The sequence below is a fragment of the Coffea eugenioides genome, chromosome 10 (genome assembly GCF_003713205.1).
Source record: "Coffea eugenioides isolate CCC68of chromosome 10, Ceug_1.0, whole genome shotgun sequence".
Taxonomy (NCBI): domain Eukaryota; kingdom Viridiplantae; phylum Streptophyta; class Magnoliopsida; order Gentianales; family Rubiaceae; genus Coffea; species Coffea eugenioides.
Window position 1 is genome coordinate 17,914,354 of NC_040044.1, and position 14,023 is coordinate 17,928,376.

General features: G+C 33.8%; 1 protein-coding gene across 6 annotated transcripts; it reads left to right on the forward strand.

Annotated features, from left to right (window-relative positions):
* Positions 1 to 6,301: 6,301 nt before the first annotated feature.
* Positions 6,302 to 12,746, forward strand: LOC113750016. Of its 6 annotated transcripts, none has more exons than XM_027293917.1 (4): positions 6,473 to 6,486; positions 8,833 to 8,906; positions 10,352 to 10,639; positions 11,791 to 12,746. In XM_027293917.1, the coding sequence occupies exons 3-4, from the start codon at positions 10,577 to 10,579 to the stop codon at positions 12,370 to 12,372; spliced, it is 645 nt and encodes a 214-aa protein (XP_027149718.1). In that variant the 5' UTR covers positions 6,473 to 6,486; positions 8,833 to 8,906; positions 10,352 to 10,576; the 3' UTR covers positions 12,373 to 12,746. The 6 variants fall into 6 exon arrangements, with proteins under 6 accessions (XP_027149722.1, XP_027149717.1, XP_027149718.1 ...); XM_027293919.1 differs by having other exon boundaries at positions 11,795 to 12,746; XM_027293921.1 differs by lacking the exon at positions 10,352 to 10,639 and having other exon boundaries at positions 6,302 to 6,486; positions 11,795 to 12,746.
* Positions 12,747 to 14,023: the final 1,277 nt, after the last annotated feature.

The window sequence follows — 14,023 nt, forward strand, 5'->3', positions numbered from 1 at the left end:
AGTTGTACAATGATTATCGGACGTGCGGTACTGTTTTGTTGAGTGTCCGACAGGTTCAGCATACTCTGTCTTTTTCAAATGTGCTTAATCTTTGAACCTGATTTGTTTCATTACTGAAAAAGCCTTTGAGGAGATGTTAGCAACATCCATTTGTTTTGTAATCATCAAAAGTTAGGAACCAAGGTCAACATTCTCCCCCTTTTTGATGATAACAAAACAATGGATGAAAAAAAGAAAAAAATTGAGCATATAAGCATAAACTCCCCCTCACACAATGCATCTAAACTTATGAATTCAGAATAATTCTCCCTTACACATAGCATCCATATCTCCCCCTTTGTGTCATCATAAGATGAGAGTAAAAATCTCATATCGTAATCCAACAACAATAACAGAGAATCTAACATTCCAAACAAAAACAGAGAAATGATACCAGAAATCAGCAATCACCAACATACCAACATATCACAGAGAGTTTAACAAATCAAATCATCATTAGATCAGAATTATTCTTTTTTCTCCCTTTTTGACATCATATAAATTTAGTAATATTCAAAAACACCAAGAAAAAAAACTCAGTTCTAAGCATCAGAAACTTCAAAAAAGAATTACAGAAAAGCATTATGAACAAGAATCTCATCAATCTTACCAATATCTCATACTTGTTAGAGTTAGCATCATGTCTAACTATCCACATGCATTTCATGCCTTTTTATATATTTTTTCTCACATAGCAATCACTTTTCATGTGACCTTTTTTACAACAGAAATTACACATAATCAAGGAGTTATTTATATGAACAGGTTTAATAAATTTTACTTGTCTTCACTTATAAATAGCAAATTCGTTGGAATTAGAATTCAACCTATTCTTTTGAAAACAGACTTGTTTCTTGTGTTTAAGCAATTCATTTAGACCATCCATTCTTCTTTTCAAATCACCTTGTTCCTTTTTGAACAATTCACAAAGCTTTGTTTTTCTATCAAACTCAAAGTGTAAAGCAGTTTCACTCTTTTTGAAATAATCATTTTCAACTTTCAACTTTTTATTTTGTTGAAAAAGATTTGCATTATCTCGAAACAAAAAACTAATTTTCTGTTTTAACTCCTTGTTTCTAGTATAGGATTCTTTCAAACTATCATGCAATTTTATAATGAAAGATTCAAGATCATCATCACTTTCATCATCACTTTCAAATTGAGAGTTACAAGATGTTACCTCATCATCTCCAATGGCCATAAAAGCCAATTGAGCAGATTCTTCATCCTCTTCAATTTCACCATCGGAGTTGCACTCATTCCATGTGAATTGAAATTTGTTGAATCTTGATTTTCTTCCTTCTTTCTTCTTCATCACTGGACACTCACTTGCATAGTGTCCAGGTTGGCCGCATTCAAAGCACTTATCAGTTTGCTTTTTGTTGAACTCTAACTTCCCTTTGTTTCTCAAGTTGTTGGACTGATTCAGGAAGGAGTTGCAAGGTCCACCTTTTCTAAATCTCCTCTTGTTGAGTATTCTTTTGAAGTCTCCGTTGATGAGTGCAATATCACTATCATCACCTTCCATGTCATCTTCACTCACGGAGGCTGTATCATCTTCATCTTGTGAAACTTTCAGAGCAATATTCTTTCTCACTTTTGTGTCTTCTTCTTCCTGCACCTTGGACTTGAGTTTTAGCTCATAAGAAGTCAGTGAATTAATGAGAGATTCAATAGGCAAGGCATTTAGATCTTTGGCTTCCTCAATGGCAGTCACTTTACTCTCCCAATCCTTTGATAAAGCATTCAGAATTTTTCTATTTTTCTCACCTAAAGAGTATTCTTTTTCCAGCACCTCCAAATCCTTAATGAGGTCATTAAATCTACAATACATCTCATCAATGTTTTCATGAGGTTGCATCTTGAAGGATTCATACTTTGTAACTAGAATGGATTTCTTTTGTTCTCTAACATTCTCACTACCTTCATGAATTTCTCTTAGTTTATCCCAAATTTTCTTGGCTGACTTGCAGCCTTTGACTCTAGTAGATTCATTTGAGTCTAAAGCACAATATAACACATTCATGACTTTTGCATTTAATGTGAGATGAGCTCTATCCGCAGCAGTCAGTTCACTTCTTATTTTTGGTCTAGATCTCTGAGTATTTTCATCTATAAGAGAGGCATCATATGGACCTTCACTAATAATAAACCATAATTCAATATCAATAGATTGTAAAAAAATAATCATTCTTTCTTTCCAACTCACATAATTTGACCCATTAAACATAGGTGGTCTAATGACAGAATGTCCTTAAAAAAATATAGCATTGTTGGTTGTCATCTTTACTCCAAAGTCGATTGAGCTTAATCTCTAGGAGACCAAACTCTGATACCAATTGTAAGGCCCGAAAACAACATCTTTTCTAGGCGACCACACAATGGAGCAATTGATGAGAAAGCACAAGTGCTTGTGAGTAGAAGAGATAAACAATGTACAGATCATAAATGTAACAATAAGTAAATAAAAAGGAAAGAATTGCAAATCAATTAACTACCAAACTCCTCTTGAACTTGTAGATTAATTCAAACAAGCTACTTCAAATTGATGAATTACAATAACTCTTGTGTACAAAGGAAGGTTCACCTCCTCCTTGCCCCGAACTCCACTCGGTCAAGCCAGGACGTTTTACTATCCCTCAGGACAACCCTCACAGAGCTACACTCATGAAGTATTCACTCACAAATGAAAAGCTTACAATGAACCTCACACCACTAAGACTACAAATCTTCCTTGAAGAGTATTTTCTCACTAAAATCACTCTAGATCTTTTGTATCTTCAGTGTGCAAAAGTTATTTGAAGTATCTGACCAACCACTATTTATATAGGATCAAGAAAGTGCCTTATTAGTGCTTCCAACGAATAGAAAGTAGCTGAAGAGTCAACTAGCCGTTGGAGTGTCGGACGTCCGATAGCCCTGTTTTATGCGTCCGACAGCAGGCAGTGAGTTTAAGAGATTTTCTTCAATTCTTTCGGACGTCCGGTGCAAGCTTTTTGTGCGTCCGACAGCAAACAAAGAGATTTGAGAAATTATCTTGTTTCTATCGGACGTCCGGTAGAGACATATTCAGCGTCCGATAGTTTGTCGACTTCGAAGGATCCTATCGGACGTCCGAAGCATGCGTCCGAAGTTGTGCAATGATTATCGGACGTCCGGTAGAGACATATTCAGCGTCCGATAGTTTGTCGACTTCGAAGGATCCTATCGGACGTCCGAAGCATGCGTCCGAAGTTGTGCAATGATTATCGGACGTCCGGTACTGTCTTCTTGAGCGTCCGATAGGTTCAGTATACTCTATCTTTTTCAAATGTGCTTAATCTTTGAACCTGATTTGTTTCATTACTGAAAAAGCCTTTGAGGAGATGTTAGCAACATCCATTTGTTTTGTAATCATCAAAAGTTAGGAACCAAGGTCAACAGATCGTTAGGTAGAACACAATGTATTCTCTAAAATGAACAATGTAAACTCTAGAATGAACAATTCATAACAAAAGAAAGTTATCAAATCATTGATAATCAATTGCCACATTGCATTACAATACTGTAGAGCTAATATTATCTAAGCCAAGCAAGAACTAATGGCGAGTATCAAACACACAAACACACTAACAAGGTTATCTTTAACATCCCAACTATACCTCTGATTTTGTTCATTTTCTAACAAATTCCCCGCTAAACCTCATCATGGTCCATCACCAAATTACCTTCACGTTTTTCATCCTTAAACCAAAATCAGTCATGCCTTCCCATTTCATCAAACAACTTTGACAAGTGGATTCATTGTCGACTCCATCTCTTCTTATTGGATTATATAACGACCAAACTAATAAAATTACTTTACAAACATAGTACAACATCTCTTTTGTAGGTTTATTAGACTCTACAATCTTGATTTTTGCTTTGTTCTCGTAGGAGCATATTTTCCATTCATATCTCGAATCCCTCGATTCTCCACCATTAATGTTAGAGCTTGACGTTCCTTCTTGGAAGAAAGGATCTTGCAACTTTCAATCTGTCAATTTTACTCTCTCTCTCTATATATATATATATATATATATATATATATATATATATCTTCTGAGGGATTAAAGATATTTGCCCTAAAGCCACATATGTATTTGACTATCAAAGGTGAGTTTTGGTATGATAATATGACTTGTAGATCTAACCAATGATGTTTTTCATGACTTGCATGAATTTGCCTCGCGTGTGTATCAACAGTCGTTAACAGAGGTTAACTCCATCCATTTTCCATATCAATTCAAACCACAAAGGGTTTATGTGGATATTTTGAAACTATACGCTGGTTTATTGACTTGGGCAAAACTATAAGAGGGTTTTCTATATTTTACTCTATAATTTATCTTAATACAATTTCCACTAGCAAATTTCTTAGAATATTGTTTAAAAAAAAGTCACACAAATGGGAGGATTGGGGGGCATTTTCTTCTTTTAGGGAGATACGGATACCAAAAAAAAATTTTTTTTTATAGTTACAAAGATGTCACACATGGAATATACAATAGCCAAAATTGCACCTCCAATCTCTAAGGGATTGGAATTGATAAGGCCACACAATTATATTTTTTAAATGAATAGAGCCCTATTTTAACATCGTCCGACATAATAAATTGACAACCTTAATTATTGTGCACCTAACATGTGGACAGGCTTAGTGAAGGCCTTGAAACTTTCTTTAACAAAGAGGAAAAAAAATCTAAGAATCCTCCACTTGTAGCACACTATTACCTCAGCAATAGAGGAAAAGAAAAAGAATCCATTGTTGTTATCAGATAAAGAGAAAAACCCAAGACCCAAAAAAAAGGTTCCATAGCCTCACTTATTATCCCCAAAAAAGAGAAAATAAAAAGCCAAAAGGAAACCATCAACCACGAAAACAAGTAACTTTTGTAGTATGTTTCTAGGACTAATAACTCTTTTTAATGGAAAAGAAAAAAGTAAATAGAAGTTTGCACTTTCAAGATTTTGGATTAATTTATTAGAATAGTGTTAGTAATTTATGGATTACATTTAGAAACATTATTATTATCATTTCTTTGAATTCAACTAATGGTGACTTATTTGGTTAGCTTTTCTACATTTTTTTCTCGATTGAAACTTGAGTTATATTAAAGCCATTTTATCTCAGAATTAATTCCAAAACTTTAAGAGTACATTTTTCTTACTTTGCACCCTTGATTATAAGATTGGATCTATTTGTCCCATGTAGTATTTGATTTTTTCCAAATGGGTACAACTATCATAACAAGTATATTTTCTCATCAATTGTTCAAAGAGAAACACAAGTAAGTATAGAATACAAAATTACATCTACATAACTCAATAATGCTCTTGAATGTGAAGAATCTATATATATGCAACCGTTATGAATACAATTAGATAGAAAAAAGAAGAATAAATAGGAAAAATTTGATTTTCTAGGTCACACTCTAGCTGAAAAAAAGATGAACATGCAGCTTAATGGTCTCGATCATTAATTGTAGTTAAATAGGCCCAAATAATTATAATATGATTCCACAAGAGTGCTTAAATTTCCTTAAGATCTAAAAAAAAAATGTTTTTTATGGGTCACCACACATGTCTGTTCATTACAAAAAAAATTTTTGTGTGGCTTTTTCAATTCCAATCCTTAAGGGACTAAAGGTGCAATGTTCATGTGTGGTAGCCATGTAGCTTTAGAAAAAATAAAATTTTTTTTGGGGAGATGTGGCGAATCTAAAAGAAGAAAAGGCCCCTATATTTTTCTCATGGTGCGACTTTTTTTTTACAATATTCTAAGAAAATTTCCAATTTTCACTCTGTCTTATCATCTAAATCTTACTTTCTTTTTTAATTATTATTAGAAACTTTTAGATATTAATTATTTTGTGAATATTTGCTATTATTTAAAATTATATATATATATATTGGAGTTATAATTTCTTCTGCTAAAAAATCAAAATAAAAAATGTTTGATTCATTTTGAAATACTATTATCATGTAGACTTTACAAGAGTACAAAGATAAATATATAAAAAAAAACTAAAAGGAGGGTAATTGCTAAAATATGTATACAAATCAAACTTTATTAATTAAGCAAAATAGTAATAAAAATGTGATATTTTCAGCGTTTTCTTTCTTCTCATTCCATATTTAATCTAAGATAAGATGGATCAATAATGCTTTCCTCTACTTTCCCTTTCCGTTGGATTCATTTCATTTCATTTCCTTCCCTTCCCTTTACACCTATCCAAAGGCCAAAGGGTGCCAAAGAGTTTTGACTATAAGCGCTTATGGGACCCGCCTCCAAATCTCTCTGACCGTTAGTTTCATTGCCAAATTGCCACCAGCAAAGCTTCTCATCTTCTCAATTGCGAACTCTCTGAGAAGTGTATTTTGCAGACTCCCATACCAAAAACTTCCAACTGGTCAGCAGGCGAAAAGGTGCGCGAACAAATTATTTCAACTTAAGTTTAAACTCCAAGTTTTATTTTATTCTTTCATTCTTTTTCTTGTATGACCTCTATTGCCATATATTTTACCTATGTATCACTTGAATATTCTTGAAAATTACGCATTGGCTGGCAGCTCTCTAATATAAAGTCAAAATCGCTGCAATCCCACATATGATTCAAATTGAGAAGATTTTGCCTTTTGCTTTCTTCGATTAATCTAAATTAGAGAAACCCCAATTGATTGCTTGGCATGTCCATTGAAATTTCTCTGGAATTTTACTTGTGATTTTTTTTGTTGGTAAATTGGGTTTTATTTTGGGCTAAATATACTGTATTTTGTCCTTAAAAAACTGGAATGAGAATTTGCGGTTGGTAAGGGACTTTTGACTTTGTTGAGCTGTTTATATGTTTTACTCATTTTTTTCTTATTATGGTTTTTTGGATGTTAAATATTATTGTCAAATTGGGTCCACTTCAATTGTTAAAAAACAGCTGAAATTCATGCTTAAACAAGAAAGATTGGTTCCCCTTTTGTTTGCAACTTTGAAATGGGTAAATTCATGCTCATTTTCGTTCCCATCTTTTGATTTTTAGCATGATTTGCCCCTTGTATATATGAATAATGTTATCTTGTAGTTAGTCATATGCAACTTTGAAATGGTGAAATTTAGGATACTAAATGGGACAATAGTTAAATATAGGACTAAACTTAGAGGGGTTAGGAATGTAAGGATCCAAATGTATGAAATTTAGATAGAAGCACTGAAAGTGAAACTGTTTCAACAATAGGGAAGACAAAAGGCAATTCATCCATCTCACATGTGTTCTTTGTTATTTGTTTTTATGTTAAGTTCTTGTCAATGCTCTGGAAATTAAGAAGGTGTAACTTTATTTTTACCTACCAAAAAAAAGGTAAATTTATTTTTTATACTGGCTTAAAATCAGATAAATGAACAGGAATTATAGGTCAGTCAGGTCCATGTCCTTCACAGTATAGCATGAAGGTGCCAATCCAACGATCTTTATGAACTCATTTCAGCTTTGTCATATATTTTGGAAGCCAAAGGTTCTTAATGTAGATGTTCAACTTGCCTCGACAGCATCATGAATGTGTGGCAGATCAGATGCAAGGGAAGTATAAATTGATGAGATACTTATAATGAGGTGGGGCTATGTCTATTGGACTTTTATCTGGATATCATCTTAGATGAAAATTTACTGCAGTCTTGGTTTCTGACATAGCGAATTGGAAATTTAAGGGTTTTTTTGTGATGGTGCAGGGGCAACAGTTTGGAGGGTATAAAGTTACTTACCCAGCCAATAAGTGGATTATAATCTAGTTTATTGTCAAATGCCATGGTTTAAGCTAGTCACCGAGTAACTTCATCAATTTGATCCTTCTGTGAACATGATAAAGTTTAAGGAGTCTTTCTTTGCCAGGGTCCAGAGTACCTCAAACAATAAAGTTTCTTTTTCCTGATAGATCTGACTGTCCTTTATGAGGTCCAATGATGTCTGTGGACTACTGCATAGATGATATGATGTTGCAAATATCATAGGCACATCTGATTTGACTGTGTACGGTCAAAGAAGTCTTAAACATTGAGCTACAGCCTACAATATGTAGGTTATTATAAGAAGGGCTTCTTAGGAAGGATGGTGTAGGGTCCAACAAAATTCAATATTAAGTAAAAAAAAGTAAAGAAAGGCAGCACTAACTTATAGAACCTTAATGATTTGATCTCCCTTTTTTCGTCAAAATTGGAAGCTGCATTTGTAACCAGGAAGTATAATTTTGTTGTTTTGTTGATTGGCGGACACACTCACTTACATCAATCTTGAGTCGGTGAATTTGCAGTGGACTTATATCTCAGTAAATTTGCTGTAAATTGCGTTATCTGCATTGAGAATGTAGTTAATTCTTCCCTTTTTTTTGTTCATTAGACGACCTCATGTCTGTAACAAAATGTGACATGTCATATATTAAATTCACCTCCACGTCAGAGTTTCAATTGGGTCACTATTCACCTTCTGATGTCCATGTTATAAACTTGTTCTTAAAACCCTACTTTAGTGAATTTTTAATTCTTAAATTAAATAGATCCTCCAGACAAGTAGATTGATGCTTCAATCTGATAGGCAAATGGTGGTCTTGTTTGACTTATCCTTTTAAGTACCGAAACAATAGTTCTTACGGTCATTTTATACTAAATTAGAGCATCCAAGTTTGATATGGCCTGTTATGTGGAATTCAAAAGTTTATAAAAGTAAACAATTTTACGGAAGTTGCTATTTAGTGATATGCGTTTCATTATGCTTTTTCTCTACAATGCAGGGATGCTACGTAAATCACCAACTCCTCCATTGTTGACCTCAGATTCCACCGCATGCGGCATTTTCTTTTCCTCTGTAAGTGTACATTGACATTGCATGGGACTAGTATTTTCTATAAAACACTTCATTGTTTCATGAAATATTTTGGCATGGATCATCTGATGTCATTGTCCTTTTCTTGAGATGTGACCCTTCAATACATATTAGTCATAAAAAAGCATCAAAGTTATGCTCAGCAGTAAAATTAGCATCGCAGAGAAACTAGACTTAATCTTGGGCATGGCAGGTTCTGTTAAATTTAGCTTCAACTTTAGTTTGATTAATTAAACTAAGTTTCCCTGCCAAATCACGTGCTTTTAGTGAAAGAATTTGCATATTGAATTATTGTTGGAAATGTGAGAATAATGTGAAAATTGAGAAGTGAACATATCATTTGATTAAAAAATTGCTTGTAGAAGCTAATTAATATGACATGTCCTAAAATCTAGCAAGTTCCAGTTGTTAATCGTTTAATGCTTGAAAAAAGATGTGGAAAATAGTTTAAGGACATATGTCATAACCCTGAAAGGATATCTTCTGATTTGACTTGTTAATACTCAAACAATATAATTATTATCCTGAAAAGGATATCTTCTCAATTCAATTTTATGTTGTCAATTCACATATCATTGCTCAAAGTGGAAGTAGATTGGAATAGAGGAAGTTCTGCTATTAATTTAGTAATATGCATCATTGTTTGTTGATCTTCTATACTTCTTGCTTCTTTGTGTTTGGACCTATGCATCACCTCCTTGCTAACTTGATTCTTGTAATTAAGTCCATTTAACAGCTGAGACACAATCAAAACTATGAATTTATCTGGACTTGGCACACTAAGAGAACAAGTGCTAACAGATAATAATCCCTTGTGAACTAGTTATTTCATGTTGGTTAACAGATTGGTGAGCGATTAAAGAAATCCATTTATCATTTTTTGTCTATATACTTGTTTTGGAGACTTAAAATCGCCTAAACTTTTCTTAAAATTATTTGCAGTATTTCTATTATCCACTAGCTTTCCAATAAGAAAATTCAACAGTAATTGGGCGTAAATACTGTTGAATTGATTTCTTTTAGATTTAGTCATCATATTGAACTTACCTGTAGTCTTCCCTGAGTAAAATTACTAGGACCACTTACTCTTCCTATGCAGTTTGTTTTGTTTTGCCTTTCCCCAATTCTGATATTAGTCTATATCTTGTCTAGCTTTGTGTGTCTGTTGCAATATTTAGCCTCTTATATTTCTGACATCTATCTGAGATTGCTCGTGTCTTGAAATTAAATACAATGACAGAAAACATAGAGGATGGAAACTTACATGAAGTTGGAATTGGGCATTACTTGTCAGAAACACTTTTACATGCTGAAAAATAGGAAAGGAAAAAGGGAATAGCCGATCCTGTTATTTCTAGGTATATGGTTGGGTTTTGAAGTGCGCTGTACTTTCCAAGTTTTAATTGCTTTTGTTTAATTGTTTACAGCATCTGTGTCTTGGTTGGGGCTGTAAATGCATTCCAAATCAATGAACTGACTCCATTGTTGTGGAGAAGTCCTTGTGTTTGCTTAAATCCCGCAAAATGCTGTAACTGAACTACAAAATAAGGCAGAAGAATCTTGAGATGGAAGTTCTTGAGTCCTGTGCTCCATGCAAACTTACTAAATGGTTTCTAGGACAGGGATAAAGAGTACATAGTAAAGCAGTCATAATGGATGCGTTGGAAACGTTCCGACACTCGATTTATCAATGGCTGCTAATCAAGAAATTCAAGGTTCTGATTCTACTCATTGCCATTTGGTTTTGATTTCGATGCTCAGATTCTTTCATAGGTTTGGTTTTCATTCATGAATGCACCATTGGTTTCAGATTTTTAGATCTTATATCATGAACGCACTAATCTGTGTCCCAATTGCAACAAGAAAAGAAGCAAAAGATATGGAAGATAAGGAAACAGAAAAGGAGGCTGGTGGGAATGTCATAGTTTACCGCACTTGATTAGATTTCTATAGCTGCCCTGCCAGAGTGATTGCATTCGATGACTGATTGAATGGATTGGATTTGCAATCCATTCCACAAATTAAACTGGATTTGATCCAGTATGCTTGGTTGAGAAAGAGTGAATACTTCCTGTTATATTGAAAGATGATCTCTGGCTAGTAGCTTTTGATTGTTTTGTATTTGACAGTGGAATAAAGTACAACGCATTCTTAAATGACCAAGATTAATACCCAAGTAAATCCAGAGAAAGAAGTTGCAGATGATTTAAATGTCCATTGCAGTTTTAGCTGTCCAAGACTAAATTCTTTTTCTAGGTTGACGTGGATGATATCAGTGCATATCCAAGCAGACTTGAAACGACATTTTTTTCAAAGTTTGACTAGAGGCAAATGGCGAAAAAAGAATAAAAGGACTAGAGGCAAACATGTGGTACCAAGAGTTGAGAATGAGATCAACACACAGCACTCAATGCCATTTCCAACCCAAAAAAAAAAAGAAGAAAAAAAGAAAATTCAGAGGCCTATAAATATTTAAAGTTCAGAAGATTTGATATTTCACAAATCGTGCATCCTGCTCCAAAGGACTGAAATTTTTTACAAGTCTCTGGATGTTCATATGTATTTGAGAAATCTCTTTGAAGTTGTGTAAATTAAACTATGGTATATATTGGATTGTGGGTATTGATTACTTCAATTCCAGAAATGTAGCCTTTCCTTTAGTGAAGCAACAGACATCCTTTGCTTACCTTCAAAAGCATTTTGAACATCAAGATGTGCACGTTTTTCTTTAATTCTACCTCTTGTTTTGCTCCTGTGATTCATATTGGAAGATTATTTGTTCCTTTGTCTAATACAGTTCTTTTGTGACATTATTTCTAGTGTTGGATTGTTTGTTATAACTGACTTTGTGACCTTTTGTTTGTAGCTAGATTCTACCTCAGTAGTAGCAAACAATCCTTTCATTGCTGTAAACTTCCCAAACAATGTACTGCCAAATGTCATAAGAAGGCCGTGGAAGTTTGTACCTCCATCAAGGAAATGGGAACTGCATTCAACTGCACAAACCAAGAGTACAGTCTTAAGTGATGAAGAAAAGAAATCATGGGATGCTTGCAGACCAGCTCTATCTGCATTTGAATTTACTGTTGAGGAAGAGGACAAAATATTGGGGAAAGCGTTTGGCCATATCCACTCCCCATATTGGAGTGAAGAACGGAAAATGGAAGTGCCAAGATTTGATGTTGTAAGTGAAATTTTAAGCTATCTAAGGAGCTTAAACCTCGCTGATGATGATCTTTCCAAACTTCTGAAGAAGTTTCCTGAAGTTCTTGGATGCAGCCTTGAAGATGAATTGAAGAACAATGTAAAGGTTATGGAGAACGAGTGGGGCATTGAAGGAAAAACTCTAAAGAACCTCCTCATGCGCAATCCAAGGGTACTAGGCTATAATGTCGATTGTAAGGGAGATTGCATGGCCAAATGCACTCGCTGCTGGGTACGGTTCTAACTTGTTTCAATTAGGCTTACACCTCATGCATACATAAATCTGCTTTACCTGTAAAATTTATAAGCGTCATACTTCAGAGAGGTTTCTATGTTGATCTATATAGTCTGGAGATGCTCCCAGCCTATTGAAACATATTTTGTTTTTACTGTAAACGAACTCTTTGTAATGGGAGCTTCTTTGATCCTCTTCCTCTTTGAGAATGAAGGAAGAGTTATTTATTTCTCAGAAAAAGAGAATCAATGCTGGAAGAAAGATGTTCTGCACTTGCATATTTGACTTCCTAAATTATATTGGAAACAAACTCAATTGGAAGTTATGTACTTGGACAACAGCTTTTTATTTGCATACTTCGTAATACTAGCAGCATTCTGGTACCTATTTCTGATAATTGATTCATGCTGAAATTGTTTAGTGCGAATTGGTGTTGTAATCATGAAAATCTAGGCTGAGCTATGCTAAAGCAAGGATTTAGTTTTCTATGTGAATCTTTTAAAGATTTGCAAAGAAATGATAGATGTTGGCTGATTTGTTCACGTTTTCGTGGAAACTAGAAATGAATATACTGATAACGGAATAATTCGCCATTTCTTTGGATTGTTTTTCAAGAACTCGGTTTTTGAAAAAAGTTTAACACATTCTCTAATTGCCCTTTTATTTTGCATACATTATTTCCAATGAAATTGTCAGAGTAAATTAAAAAAAAAAAACCCCCCAAAATCAACCGTCCGAAGGGCATATCCGGTTTTAAGTGTGGGCGTTACGAATACAGAGCCACAAATTCGTTAATAGTATGTTATGAAATCAATACTAGGCTTATTATTTTGAGTTTATCTACAAAAAGCGATGGACACGAATATGGGAATGTATAAAATCGAGAAGATAAACCTTAATTTAGTTTGTATATGTTGTCGTATAAGGTCATGTGTCATTTAGTATAGAATTTTCCTATTTTACATACACACACATCTTCTATTTCTCTCCACATCCTTCTCATCCCCAATTGCCAACTCTGAATTTAAAATTTTAGCCTAACAACGGGAAGAACTCTAAAAATCCTCTCGCCTGATCACTAAACCAACTGCAGTGGCTATAAGATTATTATTCAAGCAATATTTGATAATGCCCGTTGAAACTTGTATAAATAAGTGGAAAATGGTACTGAAAATAACCGGAAATAGATCACTTCGTAAATTACAAAACTAGAGTATAATGCTATGAGCACGGATATAATAATTTAACAAAAGCCTGTAACCGTCTAACCAACTTCAATCTATATAATTCAAATCTAAACTATGCTGTTTTTCAGAAGTAGTTATATTACTGTCTTGGTTGTTCATCTACCTCATTGCTCAAAAGTTTAGAAAACATTATCTTTGAGTGGCTTAATCCTGGGAAACTAAAGATGGAGATAACACAGATTATTAAATTCATAAGAGATCAATGTATAACCAAAAATCATTCCTCCAGCTCTCGCACCATGTACAAAGCATTCCATAGCCAGGAAATTCAAAGCCTTCAGTTATTTATGAAGAAAAAAAATTCATGTTATTTAAGAACAATAAAAAAAATCCAGTTACAAACAATACCAATATATTTAAATTTGTGTTATTTATGAAGAAAAAAATTAAGTTCTCAGTCCATTTTCAATTAG

Coding starts and splice junctions, on each gene's coding strand:
- LOC113750016 (XM_027293916.1), top strand. CDS start 8,835: ATGCTACGTAAATCACCAACTCCTCCATTGTTGACCTCAGATTCCACC. Junction 8,907..11,790: donor GCGGCATTTTCTTTTCCTCT/GTAAGTGTACAT, acceptor TTTTGTTTGTAG/CTAGATTCTACCTCAGTAGT.